At 43.1% G+C, this 14,565-nt stretch overlaps 2 protein-coding genes across 4 annotated transcripts; one reads left to right on the top strand and one right to left on the bottom strand.

Annotated features, from left to right (window-relative positions):
- The first annotated feature begins 16 nt into the window (after positions 1 to 16).
- rab9b (RAB9B, member RAS oncogene family) lies at positions 17 to 5,109 on the top strand. 3 transcript variants are annotated; one of them, XM_053428133.1, is made up of 2 exons: positions 17 to 93; positions 1,000 to 5,109. In XM_053428133.1, the coding sequence occupies exon 2, from the start codon at positions 1,062 to 1,064 to the stop codon at positions 1,668 to 1,670; it is 609 nt and encodes a 202-aa protein (XP_053284108.1). In that variant the 5' UTR covers positions 17 to 93; positions 1,000 to 1,061; the 3' UTR covers positions 1,671 to 5,109. The 3 variants fall into 3 exon arrangements, with proteins under 3 accessions (XP_053284108.1, XP_053284109.1, XP_053284110.1); XM_053428134.1 differs by having other exon boundaries at positions 93 to 231; XM_053428135.1 differs by lacking the exon at positions 17 to 93 and adding an exon at positions 271 to 888.
- Positions 5,110 to 5,459: 350 nt separating this feature from the next.
- plp1a (proteolipid protein 1a) lies at positions 5,460 to 13,771 on the bottom strand. The gene is made up of 7 exons (XM_053429289.1): positions 13,512 to 13,771; positions 10,426 to 10,612; positions 10,131 to 10,287; positions 9,605 to 9,773; positions 8,417 to 8,490; positions 8,266 to 8,331; positions 5,460 to 5,933 (listed from the first exon to the last, which is right to left on the bottom strand). The coding sequence occupies exons 1-7, from the start codon at positions 13,513 to 13,515 to the stop codon at positions 5,769 to 5,771; spliced, it is 822 nt and encodes a 273-aa protein (XP_053285264.1). The 5' UTR covers positions 13,516 to 13,771; the 3' UTR covers positions 5,460 to 5,768.
- Between the last annotated feature and the right edge of the window lie 794 nt (positions 13,772 to 14,565).

Raw genomic sequence — 14,565 nt, 5'->3', positions numbered from 1 at the left:
GCGCCGTGCACGCGCAGCTCCCTCGCCGGACGCGCGCACGTCACGTCAATCAGATGCAGGGCACAGCAGCACGCAGCCTCACAGAGGGACCGGGTGAGTGGAAAGACGTGTTTCTGTGATTCTGCCGCTTCTGTTTGCTGCGTCACGTCACCTCCATGCAGCGGCTGCTCCTCTGCTCCTCTCCGGGCCTTTGAAAACTGTTGTTAGCTGCACAACCCATCGAGGCTAACGGTTAGCATGGTCAGGCTGGAATGTCAACAAGCCGTCAGACTAGCCCCGGCTAGCTTGGCTAGTTCGGCTGCGGGGCTTGCTGCTAAAGCCGCCACACAGTGACATTGTTTCATGTCCTGTCGCATGAAAGTTTGTATATTGAAAACCGATGACTGTTTCGGTTCCTGTTTAACTTCTGCTGTGAAGCAGTGGGAGCTCAGAGTCACAGGAACCATCGACGCAGCAGTTTGATGAGAGTTGATGCTGCAGCATGTTTGTTGTTGTGGTCTGATCCTGACTCGCCCTTCTCCTTTCTGTGGCGTAGGACTCACACATCACCTGATACGTAGCTCACAAAAATCCAGGCTGTCATTTAGCATTGTAATGCTCCTTCCCCACACTATGGCTCGCATTTCATTCCAGTCAGGCCCCCGATCATGTGTGAAAACCACTGCATCATGTTGCGAAGAACTAGGCTGGGTTGTGCAGCCCAGAGTTAGCCTCCAGTCTCCAGCCACCCAGCAAGAGACCTTTGGCAGACATCTTGGTCATTCACCCCTGTCACTGTGTTCCTAAAACTGGTCAACCATTACACATCTGTCACTTATTGCCAGAAAGGTTCAAATGGTGCAAGGACAGGTTTTCTTTACTGAATCAGTTAGTAGCGTGAAACCCTGGGTGTGTGCGGTATTTTGTTCTGAGAACTCAGACACTTTCATTTCCCAACAGGTGATATTTGCTTCAGTTTGGATTGTAAGTGTCTTTCTTTGCCTGTCTTCCTCTTTCCAGGTTAAATCGACCCTGGTCTGCCACCTGGTGTGGAGGGCAGTGACCCAGCGAGGAGGGGCACTATGAGCGGGAAGAGCCTGCTGCTGAAGGTGATCTTGCTGGGGGACGGTGGAGTGGGCAAGTCCTCTTTGATGAACCGCTATGTCACGGACCGCTTCGACTCCCAGTCCTTTCACACCATCGGCGTGGAGTTCCTCAACAGGGACCTGGAGGTGGACGGGCGCCTGGTCACTCTCCAGATCTGGGACACGGCGGGTCAGGAGCGCTTCAAGTCCCTGCGCACGCCATTCTACCGTGGGGCCGACTGCTGCCTGCTCACGTTTGCTGTGAACGACTTGCAGAGCTTCCAGAACCTCGGCGGCTGGAAGAAGGAGTTCATGTACTACTCAGATGTCAAAGACCCCGAGCGCTTCCCCTTCGTGGTGCTGGGCAACAAGGTAGACATGGAGCGGAGGGAGGTGGGGGCGGACGAAGCCCGGGCCTGGTGCGAGGAGAGCGGATGCTGTCCTTACTTTGAGACCAGTGCTAAGGATGACACTAATGTCACAGCTGCATTTGAGGCGGCTGTCAGGGAGGTTCTTGCTGCTGAGGACCAGATGGACCACGCACTACTGAGTAGTACTATAGATCTCCATGGCAACCGCAAAGCCTCTCGCGCGTCTTGCTGCTGATTGGTCAGGTGTGAATCCACGATGTCTTAACCTCTCTGGCTGAAACTTGCCCGAGGCAGTTTAAAGAGCCAGTCAGGTATTGTTTATGGTACACATGCTGTAGGTACAAGGTACTGATAACAGTATCCACTAAAGATTATAAGGATAAGATACAGCGGCTCTGAGGGGGGCGGGGTCAAGGCCTTCAGCTGGTGTCTAGATTGTTGAATTAACAAACGGTACAGGCACTCTCATCCTTTCTACTCTGTCCGCTTCCAATGGTGTTGCACAAGAACATTTTTACCCAGGTTTGTCTGCCGATGCAGGGCTTTTATCAAAGAGTGCTTTCACAGCATTTATTTTAATCAAAAATAATTAGAATTTTAATTAACACAGTGGAAGAGAGAAGATACCAGTCCTCTACCGAAGAGCACACTCCACAGCCACTCAACTATTTGTCCATGAGCTGATTCTACACGGTTTCAGAAGGACTGAATACAACATAGCCTTCTCTTTTTATCAGATATGTTAGCGGTGGCTGGGGAGCCTGTGCATTTTCTCTGTCAGCGACTGCGTTCTCAATCCATGCCGATCCTGTGATTGAGAACTCCTGACATCAGTGTGATGACCAATATGATTCGGGGTGCGTGGAAGATTGCTGCACTTTTGTCTTTAATAAGAAGGGAATTATTTATTGTTATTTTGCAGCTCTTGCTTCAGACATCGGGTACGGGATAATCAGGTGCTCTTATTAATTTGATTGTTAGATTTATTATCACTGGTCGACCGATATTGTTTTTCAAGGGCTGATAAAGATTATTAGTGGTTGAGAAGACCGATAACTACATAATATATAGACTACATTTGCATTAATGATTTAATTCTTATTGTCTAAATGTAAAATAACACAAACACAAACTACCACTACAGAAAGTCAAGGTACAACTGCTGTGGTGTCCAGTAGTTTTTATTATTTCGTTCACCCCATTTATATAAATAAAGTCTTAGGCTCATTAACGGAAACGCCTCTCTGTCAAATCCACTTAGACTCAACATCACCAAACACTACATCCTCCAGAATGATCAACCAGTTAAGACAACAACTTTCTAAAACACTTTTGATAAAAAGTGTCATGCGGGAAAGGGTTTATTTGAAGACTGTTGTATTACACTGCATTAGTTTTAGCTAGGTGTACCTAATAAAATGCTAACTGAGTTTATATTTGTAATTTTCAGATGTATGCACAGGATGTAAGTTCCAGAATGAACTTAATTAGTTGCTCTCTGTGTGGATCTCGATGCACATACGCCTGGTATCCTAAAATGATCTCTAATTTAATAATTTAAGATTACGTAATTATTTTACCCATACCCCTTTTAAAATGTAACTAATAATTACATTTTAATTAATTAATATTTACTCAGAGTAGAGTTCAATTGACTTTTATTCTACTTTTGTCTGAAGACATTTTTACACAAATTACTTTCACTCTCCCAGAGTAAAATCTCTGTTAGGTAACAACAGTTTTCATCTCAGTGTTTTTCTGTTTTCTTCATTACAGTGTTAATTACCTGCTCTGCATTTAAACAGTTTTGCTCAAGCACTTATAGCTCTCTACTTTTTTGTAGACTGTCTCATCAATTCCACAGTTGATTCTTCTGTGTTCAGATCTACAAGCTATTTAGCGATGGCTCCCTCTCACTATCTTAGTCTCTCTTGCTCAGTGTCACTTGGGTGGATCAACAAATGAACTCGTTAATTAGATTGTGATGGTTTTGCATCTTCAGCAAAGTGGATTGTGATGTCGCAACCTCTGCCTTACCTTCGACTAACAGCTCGGAGCGGTCACCGCAGCTGCTCTAGTCTATAGGTTTGTCTTTGCCTCTCTGTATCTTCAGTTTTATAGGTTACTTGTGACGTGTAACCAATCGGTGATGTGGGCGGGACATTGCTAGAGACAACAAAGTGTTGATGACAAACAGGAAGCACATTTTTATTTGCAAAAAGAGACTGATAATCGTTAAAATGCTAAATAAGCCAATATTCAGTCGACCCCTTCACTGTGTAGCTGCAGGCACCAGACCTACAGGCCTGACATCTCTTGTGCTGTTACTCCTCGTCTCAGCTGGATGTGAGATAGCATGATCACAATGATAATGCCGTTACTACTAATGTGTGTGTCCCCTCTCCTGTCCATTCATACAGCAACGTGTGAAACTTGCATCTGACTTTTCTGAGAACTTGATGAAATTGATCGGTACTTTATTTTGATTTCAGTGTTCTTCTAACAGTCCGGTTTATTTACCAGGGGGTGCACTTGAACCTTTGGGTTTTAGCTGCTGTTATCCAGAGGGCAGTGTTTCTTGCCTGTGTGTTTTTTTAAAAATAATATTCAAACTGAGCTACAGACAGTTTCAATAGAATCTCTTCAGTATTTCAGTTGCTTCTTGAACAGTATTTTATATCTTCTCAAACAACCAAACCTGTTGCATAAATAAGATCAAATCATTTGGTTGTCTGAATGCACAAAGTCACCATGGTTTCTCATTATGGGTCCACGTTCTCATACCTTTTTTATGTTGTATTGATGCCATTGTGTAGTTTGTGTAGCACATTATTTGCCTTTCAAGTAAAAACAAATTGCATCATATTTCCGTATGACTGCTGACTAATGGTGAACATTACAATAGTTTCACTGTGAAAAGGAACTTGGTCCAATCAGGTACAGGCTTATTTACTTTATTGCACGGTTCTTTGTTTTTAATGTGGGTAAATAGCTCGAGTATATGTTCATTGTTAAAAGGTTTTATAAGATGTGATTGAGCTTACGAGAGTTTTATTAACTGTGAACTGATTAGGGCATTTTGACAAAGTGGAGCTGTAAGCTAAATCAATTCAAATAAAAAAAATCAGGGCTTAAGTTAATCATTTTTCTGTGTTAATGTTTTCGGGATCGAACAAAATACTTTGTCTGTTTACTATATTTTTACCATTTCAGTTTATAACCTGTTCAGATAATGTAGCGTACCAGTGTTTACCTGAAATGGAACATACCTGAGAACCAGTCGGTTGGTAGCATTACTCTAGTGCTCTAGTATGTTGCTCTCATGTTTCTGTCTTATATCACTGCAACCCAGTCTCATGTCAGTGTTTCTTTTTAAATGTGACTGTAATATTTATGAATGTACAAATCTAATTTCTTTGGGCTGTCTAAATTAATGGCTTATGTAAATTGCAAAGGGCATTAATTTTATAATTCACCCTCGTCCTATGAGTGCGATTGAGTGAAAGTTTCCACTGTTCGTCTTGATTCTGTGTTGAACTAATGGACGACTTTCCTTGCTCCTGTTCTTTTGCACTACGGAGGATGAGACCGGGTTGTGCCAACATGCTGGCAAAGCGTCGAACACCCTCCAGTGCTTGGCTACAAATAAAAACATGCGGCATACCAAAAGGAAATACCATCTTGTCTGTTGTTTTTTGTTCTGATGCCTTGAAAATCCATGAAAGTATACGGCTTCAAAAAACGACTTTCAAGTTGGAAACAAAAGCTTCTTTTAAACTATTTTTAAAACCTTAAATAGGTCACTCAGTTTTATTAGTAACTTTAAGTTCTCCACCTTTCTCCAGTCACTTTACCATCAGGGGGAGAGAAGGCCTCAATTTCAGCCCTAATAAGCAGCAATGTCTAAATGAATTAGCATTTCTGGATTTTGCAGTTCGATAAAACTCAAAATGCACCTTTTTTGACTTATCTCACACCGGACCTTGAATGTCATTGAATAACCAAGTATGTGTGCGACCCAGGAGACAGTGAACACTGTTTATTTTCCCTTCATTAAATAAGGATATCAAGCATGCACTGCATACTGTGAAATCTGACCCGAGACAGAATTGTTTTTATCATCCTGCCTGCTTTTCAAAATACATATTTTTAAATCTCCAACTTAATGATATATTCAGCCATTGTAAAGAAAAAAACATAACTGCGTTGGTACCATGTTACAACTTAACAATGAAGGGGAATCGATCTAATAATTACTACAAAGTTGAAAACAAAACATTATTTTGACGATCAGCTCAGTTGTGAAGCTTCTGCAGTGAATCAGGTGCGGCTGTCAGGAGGCGTCCGGCGTGACTGCAGGGTACGGAGAACACAGCACCCCCCCTCTGTCCCTCTGCAGCCTTCCACACAGGTCGTAGCCTGCGCCCTCCTCTTTCACCCTGCGCCTCAGCTTCCTCTGGTACACCTGGTACACAGCCAAGTGCACGCAACCGTGCACCTGTGGACACAAGAGGAGAGAATACAAAACACCTTACAAAACACCTTGGGCCCCCACACGAGGCAGGAAGCCAAGGATGCCGCGCTAGTTAAAACGCTGCAACAGACTTTCACACACGTACTTCAAACAGATATTTTGCACAAATAATAGAAAGAATATTCCATTTATTATCAAACATTACCAACGCAAAAAAAAGGTAATCATTAAACAACCAGCTGTCACTTGACAAATCCACCATTCAGAGTTGGGTAAAATTTCCATCATATAGAATAATTAAGGTGGCAGAGAACTCAACGCACTGCAAATTAAGAAAACATCCAAATAGAAACATTTTGTTAATTAGGAAAACTTTGATGACACGTGCACTGCAAAAAGTCACAACATAAGCAAATACAGAACATGCTGCAAATAGCATCACCAGAGATGTTTCCAGGGGACCCCAAAAAAAAAGTGATGAACCTGGCTGTAGTTCAATGCTTTGTGAAGTTCCACCACCACTGACGAGTAGAAGAATTCATTTACTTCTGCTACTCGTCAGTAGTGGTGGAACTTCTCAAAGCATTGAACTACAGCCAGGTTCATCACTTTTTTGAGTTTGCTTGTGTTGTGACTTTTTGCAGTGCATGTGTTGTCAAGTTTATGAAGTTGTTTTCTTAATATACATGTGTGTTTTCCATTTGTATGTGTTTTCTTAATTTACAGTGTGTTGAGCTCTCTCAGCCAACGTAAATAATCCACTGATTGTTACAAAAGGTTTCATTTTTTTTAAGTAAAAGTTTAAAAGCAAAAGTAAATTAAGATAAAGTAAGTAAAAACTGTTATTATACAATAACTACAACACAACTCCTAAAAGTATTAGAGACAAAACAAAGGTGTCCTAAAATAACCTCTGTCACGCAGGGGGGAGTCACAGCTCAACAATATTGTTTTGCATCTAATAAAATAAAGTTACTCAATAAGTTAGCACCTAGTGCTTTCTCCGTCTCAAAATGTTGAGAAACAATTTCAGACCTTTCTAGATCAGAACTAAACAATTATGTCCCTTTGTCAGAGAGAAACTATTCGAGAGCATTGGAAAATTCCTTCAGTTGCCTCTTCATCCAATCTGAATCTATGATTTCCATTATTCAGGGGCGGGGGCAGGGGTCAGGCGGCAGCATGTGGATGTGTGGAGTGTGTGTGTGGTTGCTGCCCACAAGCAGAAGAGCTGCATTGTGGGATTTGGAGAGGTCTAACCCTCTCTTTGTCCAGGCGACCCTCTCCCTTGACGTGTAACATAACCCTTGGCAGAGACTCGTAGCGCAGGTGGCCCCCGGAGCTGGCTCCTGATTGGCCGGCTCTCACAACAGGCATGACTCCATTGTTGAGGCCTTTCTCCGGCTCGTGAGAAAAGTCCCGAGGTCAGCGTGAGACGGCAAATGCACGCTCGTCTACCACCCTGGCAACCAGATGTGAGGGACGGTCGCTAAGGCAACCTGTAATCCCCCATTCTCCGGAACAGCTGCATTCTAGCTGCAGATGTGTTGCCAGTTGGTGGGTATTTCTTGCACTTGTTAATTTATTAGTGTGGTGTTATTATTTCACTAAATAATAATCTGAGACACTAGCCTCAGCAAGCGACGAAAGCAATGATTCACAAAGATGTTTGGTGAACTGAAAAATAACGAAAAAACACAGCAGAAAAAACAAATGTATACAAAAAACAGAGAGAGAAATACAAAATAACGTTTACAACAAGGGAAATGAAAAACAGAACAAAGGAGAGATTCAGTTTCATAGTCCATAACCACAGGTGGCCCCGTGCAGGAGGACGTGGGAGTAGAGAATTGATGTTTTTGCCTTTAGAGCCCCTTGTTGGTGGTGGAAGAAGTGACAGAGCAGACAGGAAGCTGGCGAGCCTAACACCGTGCACCTATCCCCTTTCTCCCGTGATACCGCAGAACCGCAAAGTTATAGGTGGTGGACACAGTATAGGTCAGCTATGGAGGGAGAAGGAGAGACAGGACCAGTCAGGAAAGAAGTGAAGAGCAGAATAAATCCAGAAATATAAAAATAAACGGCTGCATATAATCCAGCTACGCACTCCTCTGATGGAGCTGCGAGTACAATGACTGGAGAGCCCCAGACATTACAGCATTATTATGATGTCTGTATCAGCTGAGGAAGACGAACAGAGGGCGATAGTGCAGACATCATCAGTCATGGAGGCCTGAGATGCCTCGCCGCCCACACTGTGAGCGTCACTTAGTCACATGAGCCAGAAAGCTATTGTTGTGCCCTGCTGCGGACGTTGTGCTGTAAAATTGACCCCGGCTGAAGCGTAATCACTCACCAGAGCCAGCAGAGTGATGCCCGCTCCGGCGAAGGCAGCGATGTAGAGGTCGTAGGTCGTTCGGTACTGAAAGGAGGAGATTTGCATTGAGTGGTGATAACGCGTCGACTTTATTGCGTGTCAGAATGTGATTTACTTCCTGGTCCCTTACCTCTCGGGTCTTGCAAACATTGGACAGAGTCATACCACAGGCTTTCCCTGGCACTGCATTCCATGGCAGGAGCCCTGTGAAAATGAAAAGCTTCTCGTTAATCCTATTTAGTACAGAGGCAATAAAAGGACACAGCTATAAAGTTATTCTTTCCATATACTGTCCACAAATTCTCGGAACCTATCAAAACCAAAGATATATGTATAGATTTATATATCGGGAAAAGGAATTCTTGACTGGTAAAATCCACCTGAACGTAAAAAAAACTATGAAAGTAAAAGTTTAAGGGAAATTAGTTGCAGAGGTGCTGACACCATCAATGATAATCCAATTAAAATAATTTCACATTCATCTTTAAATAGCAGCTTCTTGCCAGATGTTACTCTTGACACTTAAAAACATGTTTATCTCAAGTCCTTTTGATGATTAATATATATATTTATATGTGTTGTTATTTATGTCATTTTCAAGGTGTTGCTCAAGAGCAAATAAAAAAAAGTCTACAGGGCACTGTAGCTTAACTTGAACAAGATTTGAAGGGGAACTCATTTCAAATTAACACATAATACATATTAATATTTGATGTGCTATTGAGCACATAATGCAGCAGGAGGCTACATGTTGGGGTCAAAAACTACAGTGCCAAACTTAATATTTTTAGAGAAGAAGTGATATCCAGTGTAGCATTAGCCAGAGATAGCTAAAATGTCAGCGATTTGGCAATATTTTACTGTTGGAAAGTTGCACAGGGGGAAAAAAGACTTCAGGGTGGCACTAGAGTTTTCTATTGCAACACTATAACAATCTCATGAAGCACTTTATAAAAAAATACATCACATGAAGGGGCACGAGGATATTTTACAAAGGAAATACGTTAAACTGGAAGATAGAAAAGTTCTATGACATCCTGTTTATTCTCTGTATGTATTTGTCTTTCAAGGGGTTTGACCTTGGGCCAGGCCATCACTTCATACAGGGTTAGTAGGATTTCAGGTGTTAAAATACGTTCTGCAAGTTATTTCTTAAATGCACTGGTATTGGATCAGCACTCAAGTATTAAGATCAATTTGTTCTTGGCCTCTGTGTTTTCATGGGATTTGTTAACAATAAGAAAAAATATATAATATATATATAACAGAATTCATATGACCCAGAACCACACTTGGCCATAAAAGGGTTTGTCGTTACCATATTGCCTGGCGTCGACACAGAGCTGGTTGATACTCGCTGGGGTCTCGGTCAGGACGTCGATAGTGTGGCAGGTGGCATCCATGTTGTAGAAGAAGTAGACAGGCAGGGCGGAGAAGGCAAACACCAGCAGCCACAGCACAGCCAGTACATACGTCAGCACTATGAACTGCACACGGAGAAGGGAGAATGAACATTACGGTGCATCATCATAACACACTGATGCACCCAAGTCATTTAAGGAGAGTGTTTTTAATGAGCGGCGGAGCAATGACTCACTTACTGAACACATTTATGTTTCCCTCTTATTAGCTTGGCTTATTATCTCACGCTCCGTTCTCCTCGCTCCCCACCCCCACTCCAGAACCGCTCTCAAACCCACTGTACGCTTATCTTTTTAATGTCCCCAAAGGTTCTTCAGCAGCCTTAAGATTTTCAGCTCAGCACCCACCAGGGAGTGGTATTTCTATTAATCCCATCCAATCTCTCCATTCCCTTCTACTTGGCCCACTCTTGGCCCTCTCACCGAGGAGCTGAGGCAGCGGCCGCACATGGTGCTCCTGAACTCCCCGAAGGTTTGCCTGGCAACGCTGGTGGTGTAGAAGCCCTCGGCCAACAGCACGATGCAGTAGAGGAGGAAAAAGGAGGCCAGGCCGTAGATGACATACTGGAAATATTGTATGCTGAGGAGGAGAGGAATGTGGGGAAAAGAAATAATTCAGGGTTACAGAAAGCCCTTCAGAATAGGAGACTGCAGCCCATTTGAAAGATTAAAAAAAGACGTCACTGTAAAGACAGAAAGGCTCAGTTTTACTACCCACATGTAGGCAAGGGTGATGTAGTCCTGAAGGTTGCGGGCGAAGTAAGTCTCGATGAGTCTCTCTGTCTCTGTGAGCGCCTGGTGCCCACAGCCGCAGAAGAGGGCGATGCCAGAGAAACACAACAGTGTGGCGACCAGGGAGCAATACGGCACCCCACCCAAACAGCGCATACAGCAGTCGTAGCAACCTGTTGGCGACACGAGAGTCAGGACACGTTATTAACTGATGCTTTTAAGAAGTACTCTATTACAATGTACAAATTATGCACAGCAGAGTACAAATTATAACAATAATAAACCCTAGCTTTTGTTCCCCTTGCTAAGGTATTGAAATATCGCTCTATGAGATTTACCCAATACTGTTTTTTGTTTTGTCTTTTCATCTGCGCTGCTCTACACTAGGTTTGCTACTATATTTCAGTATTGATAAACATAAATTTTTGTGTTTAGAGATATCCACAAAAATCGATTAAATGTCAACCACAGTTTCTCACAACCCATATTGACTTTTTAACAGCCCAAACCAAAGAATATCCCGCTATTCAGAAATTAAGCTAAAATATCTCAGTTATTAAAGCTTCCATCTTGCACATTTGGAGCCAGAGTCTGTGCAGGAGAAATCATATTGTGGGACTGCCATGGTGTGGTCCCGTCAATACAAACACATGACCAATCAACGACTCTGTCTGAGCTGTCAATCAATGATAAGAACTACCTAAATGATTTTTTGGTCCACATCCATCCGTTAGTATGAAGGAAACAGGGTTTATGATCGACACTGCATCCAGACACCAGAGGGGGATTGAGAGACTTCACTTGGTGAATAACACAGAAATACCTTTTGTGTTATTGTACAAAGAAAATACAATTTATTATCACAGTGGTCGAACTTTCATTTTCAGTGCATCCACAAATAAATAGTGACAAAGATTATGATAAAAAACTAAATATTAAACCGCTACTATTAAGAAACCTTTTCCTGTTACACTGGATTTTGGATTGTGACCACTGCTCTGGCAGAAAGTAGTTCCCACGGACAAAGTGTACAATGAGGTTGGTGAAGTAACTGATATTTCATTTTCAATTGTGTGAATAGCACATGGAATTCCTTTGAGCTGAGGGGATGGCAGAAATGTCCAGAGCTGGACATCTTCAAACCTGGGCACATAAAACTGGAACTACCTACATTCCTAGGTGAGATTTTATCTGTAAAAGTCTTTACCAGGCATTGAAAGAAACAGCGATCCTGCTACAATTCCTCACTGTGGATCGAACTGCAGCTGTAAACACTTAAGTTCACTTGGTAAAGCTGTGCATTCTCCCTCAGAGTCATGTGCTGCCTGAATGGAAGCCAAGGGCCAAGGGCACGGGGACGTGTCTGCTCTGACCCCGGCTCGCACCCTGACTCCATTCACCGCCCAGCATGGGGAGTGTGAGAAAAAGGGGGAGGACGGAGAGGAGAGACAAAGTGAAAGAGAGAGAGAGGCTGCTTTTGTGACCGCAGAGACAACAGTCTTTGTCCCGCGGCATCATGGGGATACAAGGGCCACCAATGTCAAGCAAACAAAGGCCAGAGGTACCTCCATGCCTGACACACACATTTACGCACAGTCGCACAGTCGCACACATAGACTTCCTTCTGAGGGGGTGCAGGGACAAGAAAGTGATAGTGGGGGAGCTGTCTGCGCTGAAAGAGGATGGAGAGAGAGAGAGAGAGAGAGAGAGAGACAGATCATCTATAAACAAACAATGCAACTATGTGTGTATGTTTGCCATTACACGCATGCATGCAAACAGACACACACAAAAGGGAGCAGACTGGCTGCGGCTGGTACCATTACAGTAAACACAGATGGCAGTGGGAGCAAATGGAAAGCTCTTTAATTGAACACATCTACATGGCCGTGTGTATGTGTGTGTTCGTGTGTGTGTGTGTGTGTGTGTGTGTGTGACAGGGACAGACAGGCAGTCTCTGATCACTCTCATTCATCGGACAACTTAACTGTAGTATGGAAGAGGGCGCTTAGCTAATAACACACAGTTAATTTCAGTATTGTTCAATTAGAAAGGAAGTTAATTAAAGCAGGGCAATTACACGTGCTTACGGTGGCCCTGAAGTGCTCAACACAACGGGTGTATCACAAGCCACTGCGGCACATTAGAGAACACAAAGACAAATCCAAACACACAACAGCAAATCGCAAGACATGGGACCCAACAGGAAAACTCAGCAGCAAATGACAAAACACAAATACAATTCACACAACACAAAGAGCAAGACAAAACACAAGGGCAAATGACAAAATGGGACAAAAATGAAAACACAAAGAAAAACTAAACAAACCACAACTACAACATCTTCTTTTATCGGAAAATGGGGGTTTACCTGCAGTGGACAGGGCTTCTTGCTGATTGGACGAAAGACCATTCTGTCCTTTTAACAATATATGTTTGTGGTTGTGTTTTGATGTTTTTGTGATTTGTCGTTGTGTTTTGTAATAAGCTCGTTGTGTTTACTTATTTGCCAATTGCTTTTTTTCGACGCTTTTGTGTTTGCACTTCAGGGCCACCATCCATCCTTCCACGCACGCACACAACAGGTGGAAGCGGAGGAGCCATGCACACACACACTTAAGAACTTGCCCGCGTGCCTAACCACACACAAACACACACACACACACCTTGTAACCAATCAACTCATAAATGACGCCAGCAGCTCACGCGCCCTGACCCCACAGTGTGTGTGTGTGTGTCGTTGCAGCTCAGGTGAAAACACAGGTTTCTAGAGCTTCTGGTGAAAATCCAGAGCTGAGGTCAAGCTGCTCCTGTTTCAAACAAATGTTGAAGGATGGCGAGCGAAAGCAGATGCGACCAGGCTCCTCTGGAAGAAACTGTGTCGCGTGAAGCATGAAATAAATCTCAACATGTGAGTGGAGGGAGCATCAGCCGGTGAGTACCCCCCCCAAACTCACACTAAACTTTATAACTCCTCACGCTGTCACGTGCAGTCACATGGAATCACGTCTGAAAACAACAGGTCTTCTAATAACTAATAAAGTTCGATTTCTGGAAGCAGCAGTTTCTTACCCATGTCTGGAAGGAAGGATGCGTTCACGACCCGTCGGTGATTTCACTGTGTCTGCCTCCTCTGCAGCTGCTCCAGTGATGATGAGGATGATGATGATATGCGCAATCTTAGTGTCCTCCGGCCCCCGGATATCAAACCTCAACTCGCTTTCTGTTCCCTCAACAATGGACAGACCCGCCGATGAGTGCGAGCGCGATCTTAAAGAAACAATGTCGCTTTTCAATGGGCCCCAGGGCGGAGAGAATAATGAGGAGTTCAAGGTTCCTGCGCTTGTAGAAATGTACTAAGTTCATTGTTGACGCGTATATAGAGAGAGAGCACAACTTGCAATTCATGCAAATTCAAAAGGGAGAAAGTGCCCCCCCACTTTCTCTTCTTCTCTCTCTTCCCATGGAAAATGAATGTTACTTCTCTTATGAGCTGGTCAATCCAGCCCTGCAGGGCCTTTTCAATCCCTGCTTCACCAGGGCTTCTGTTTTAATTTGTTTTATTTCCAGCCTTATAAATAAAATCAAATAAGAAATTAAACCGCTCATTAATCACGCAGAATGGCTGTGACGTGTCCAACAGTGGAGTAGATTTGTGAGATTGAAACGGCATCAGTACAAACTCATGTGGACAGTCTGGTGATGCTGGGTGAAGGTTGTGGTTTCAAACATGCACATAAACATTTGACTAATTACATATAATGTGTTACTCGAGTACATTTTCATGTGTATTTCAGTAGATTTGTTTTAGGGTACTTCTCTTTTGCTCCACTACATCCATCACAAATGTCTACTTTCTACATTTTTTATGTGCATTGCGAGACATGTCCACTTGGATTTTAATATAGTCAAATGTATTACTGATCCAATAATGCCGGCAGGTAACACTTTGCCCTTCCTCCTCCAATAAGTGTTTTCAGTAGCATCAGCTGCAGTTTACTTTATTAATATGACAGTCTGTATTTTTCTTGTAGTCAAACAAAATTTACTGTAGGCCCAGCTGCATCAGGGAATATTAGGCTAGGTAAGTCTATTTAAAAGCAAGTACCCACTTACTTTTACTCTA

The sequence above is a fragment of the Pleuronectes platessa genome, chromosome 8, assembly GCF_947347685.1.
Source record: "Pleuronectes platessa chromosome 8, fPlePla1.1, whole genome shotgun sequence".
Classification (NCBI taxonomy): domain Eukaryota; kingdom Metazoa; phylum Chordata; class Actinopteri; order Pleuronectiformes; family Pleuronectidae; genus Pleuronectes; species Pleuronectes platessa.
Note: the sequence above shows the minus strand (reverse complement) of the source record. Positions and strands in the feature narration are given on the sequence as shown.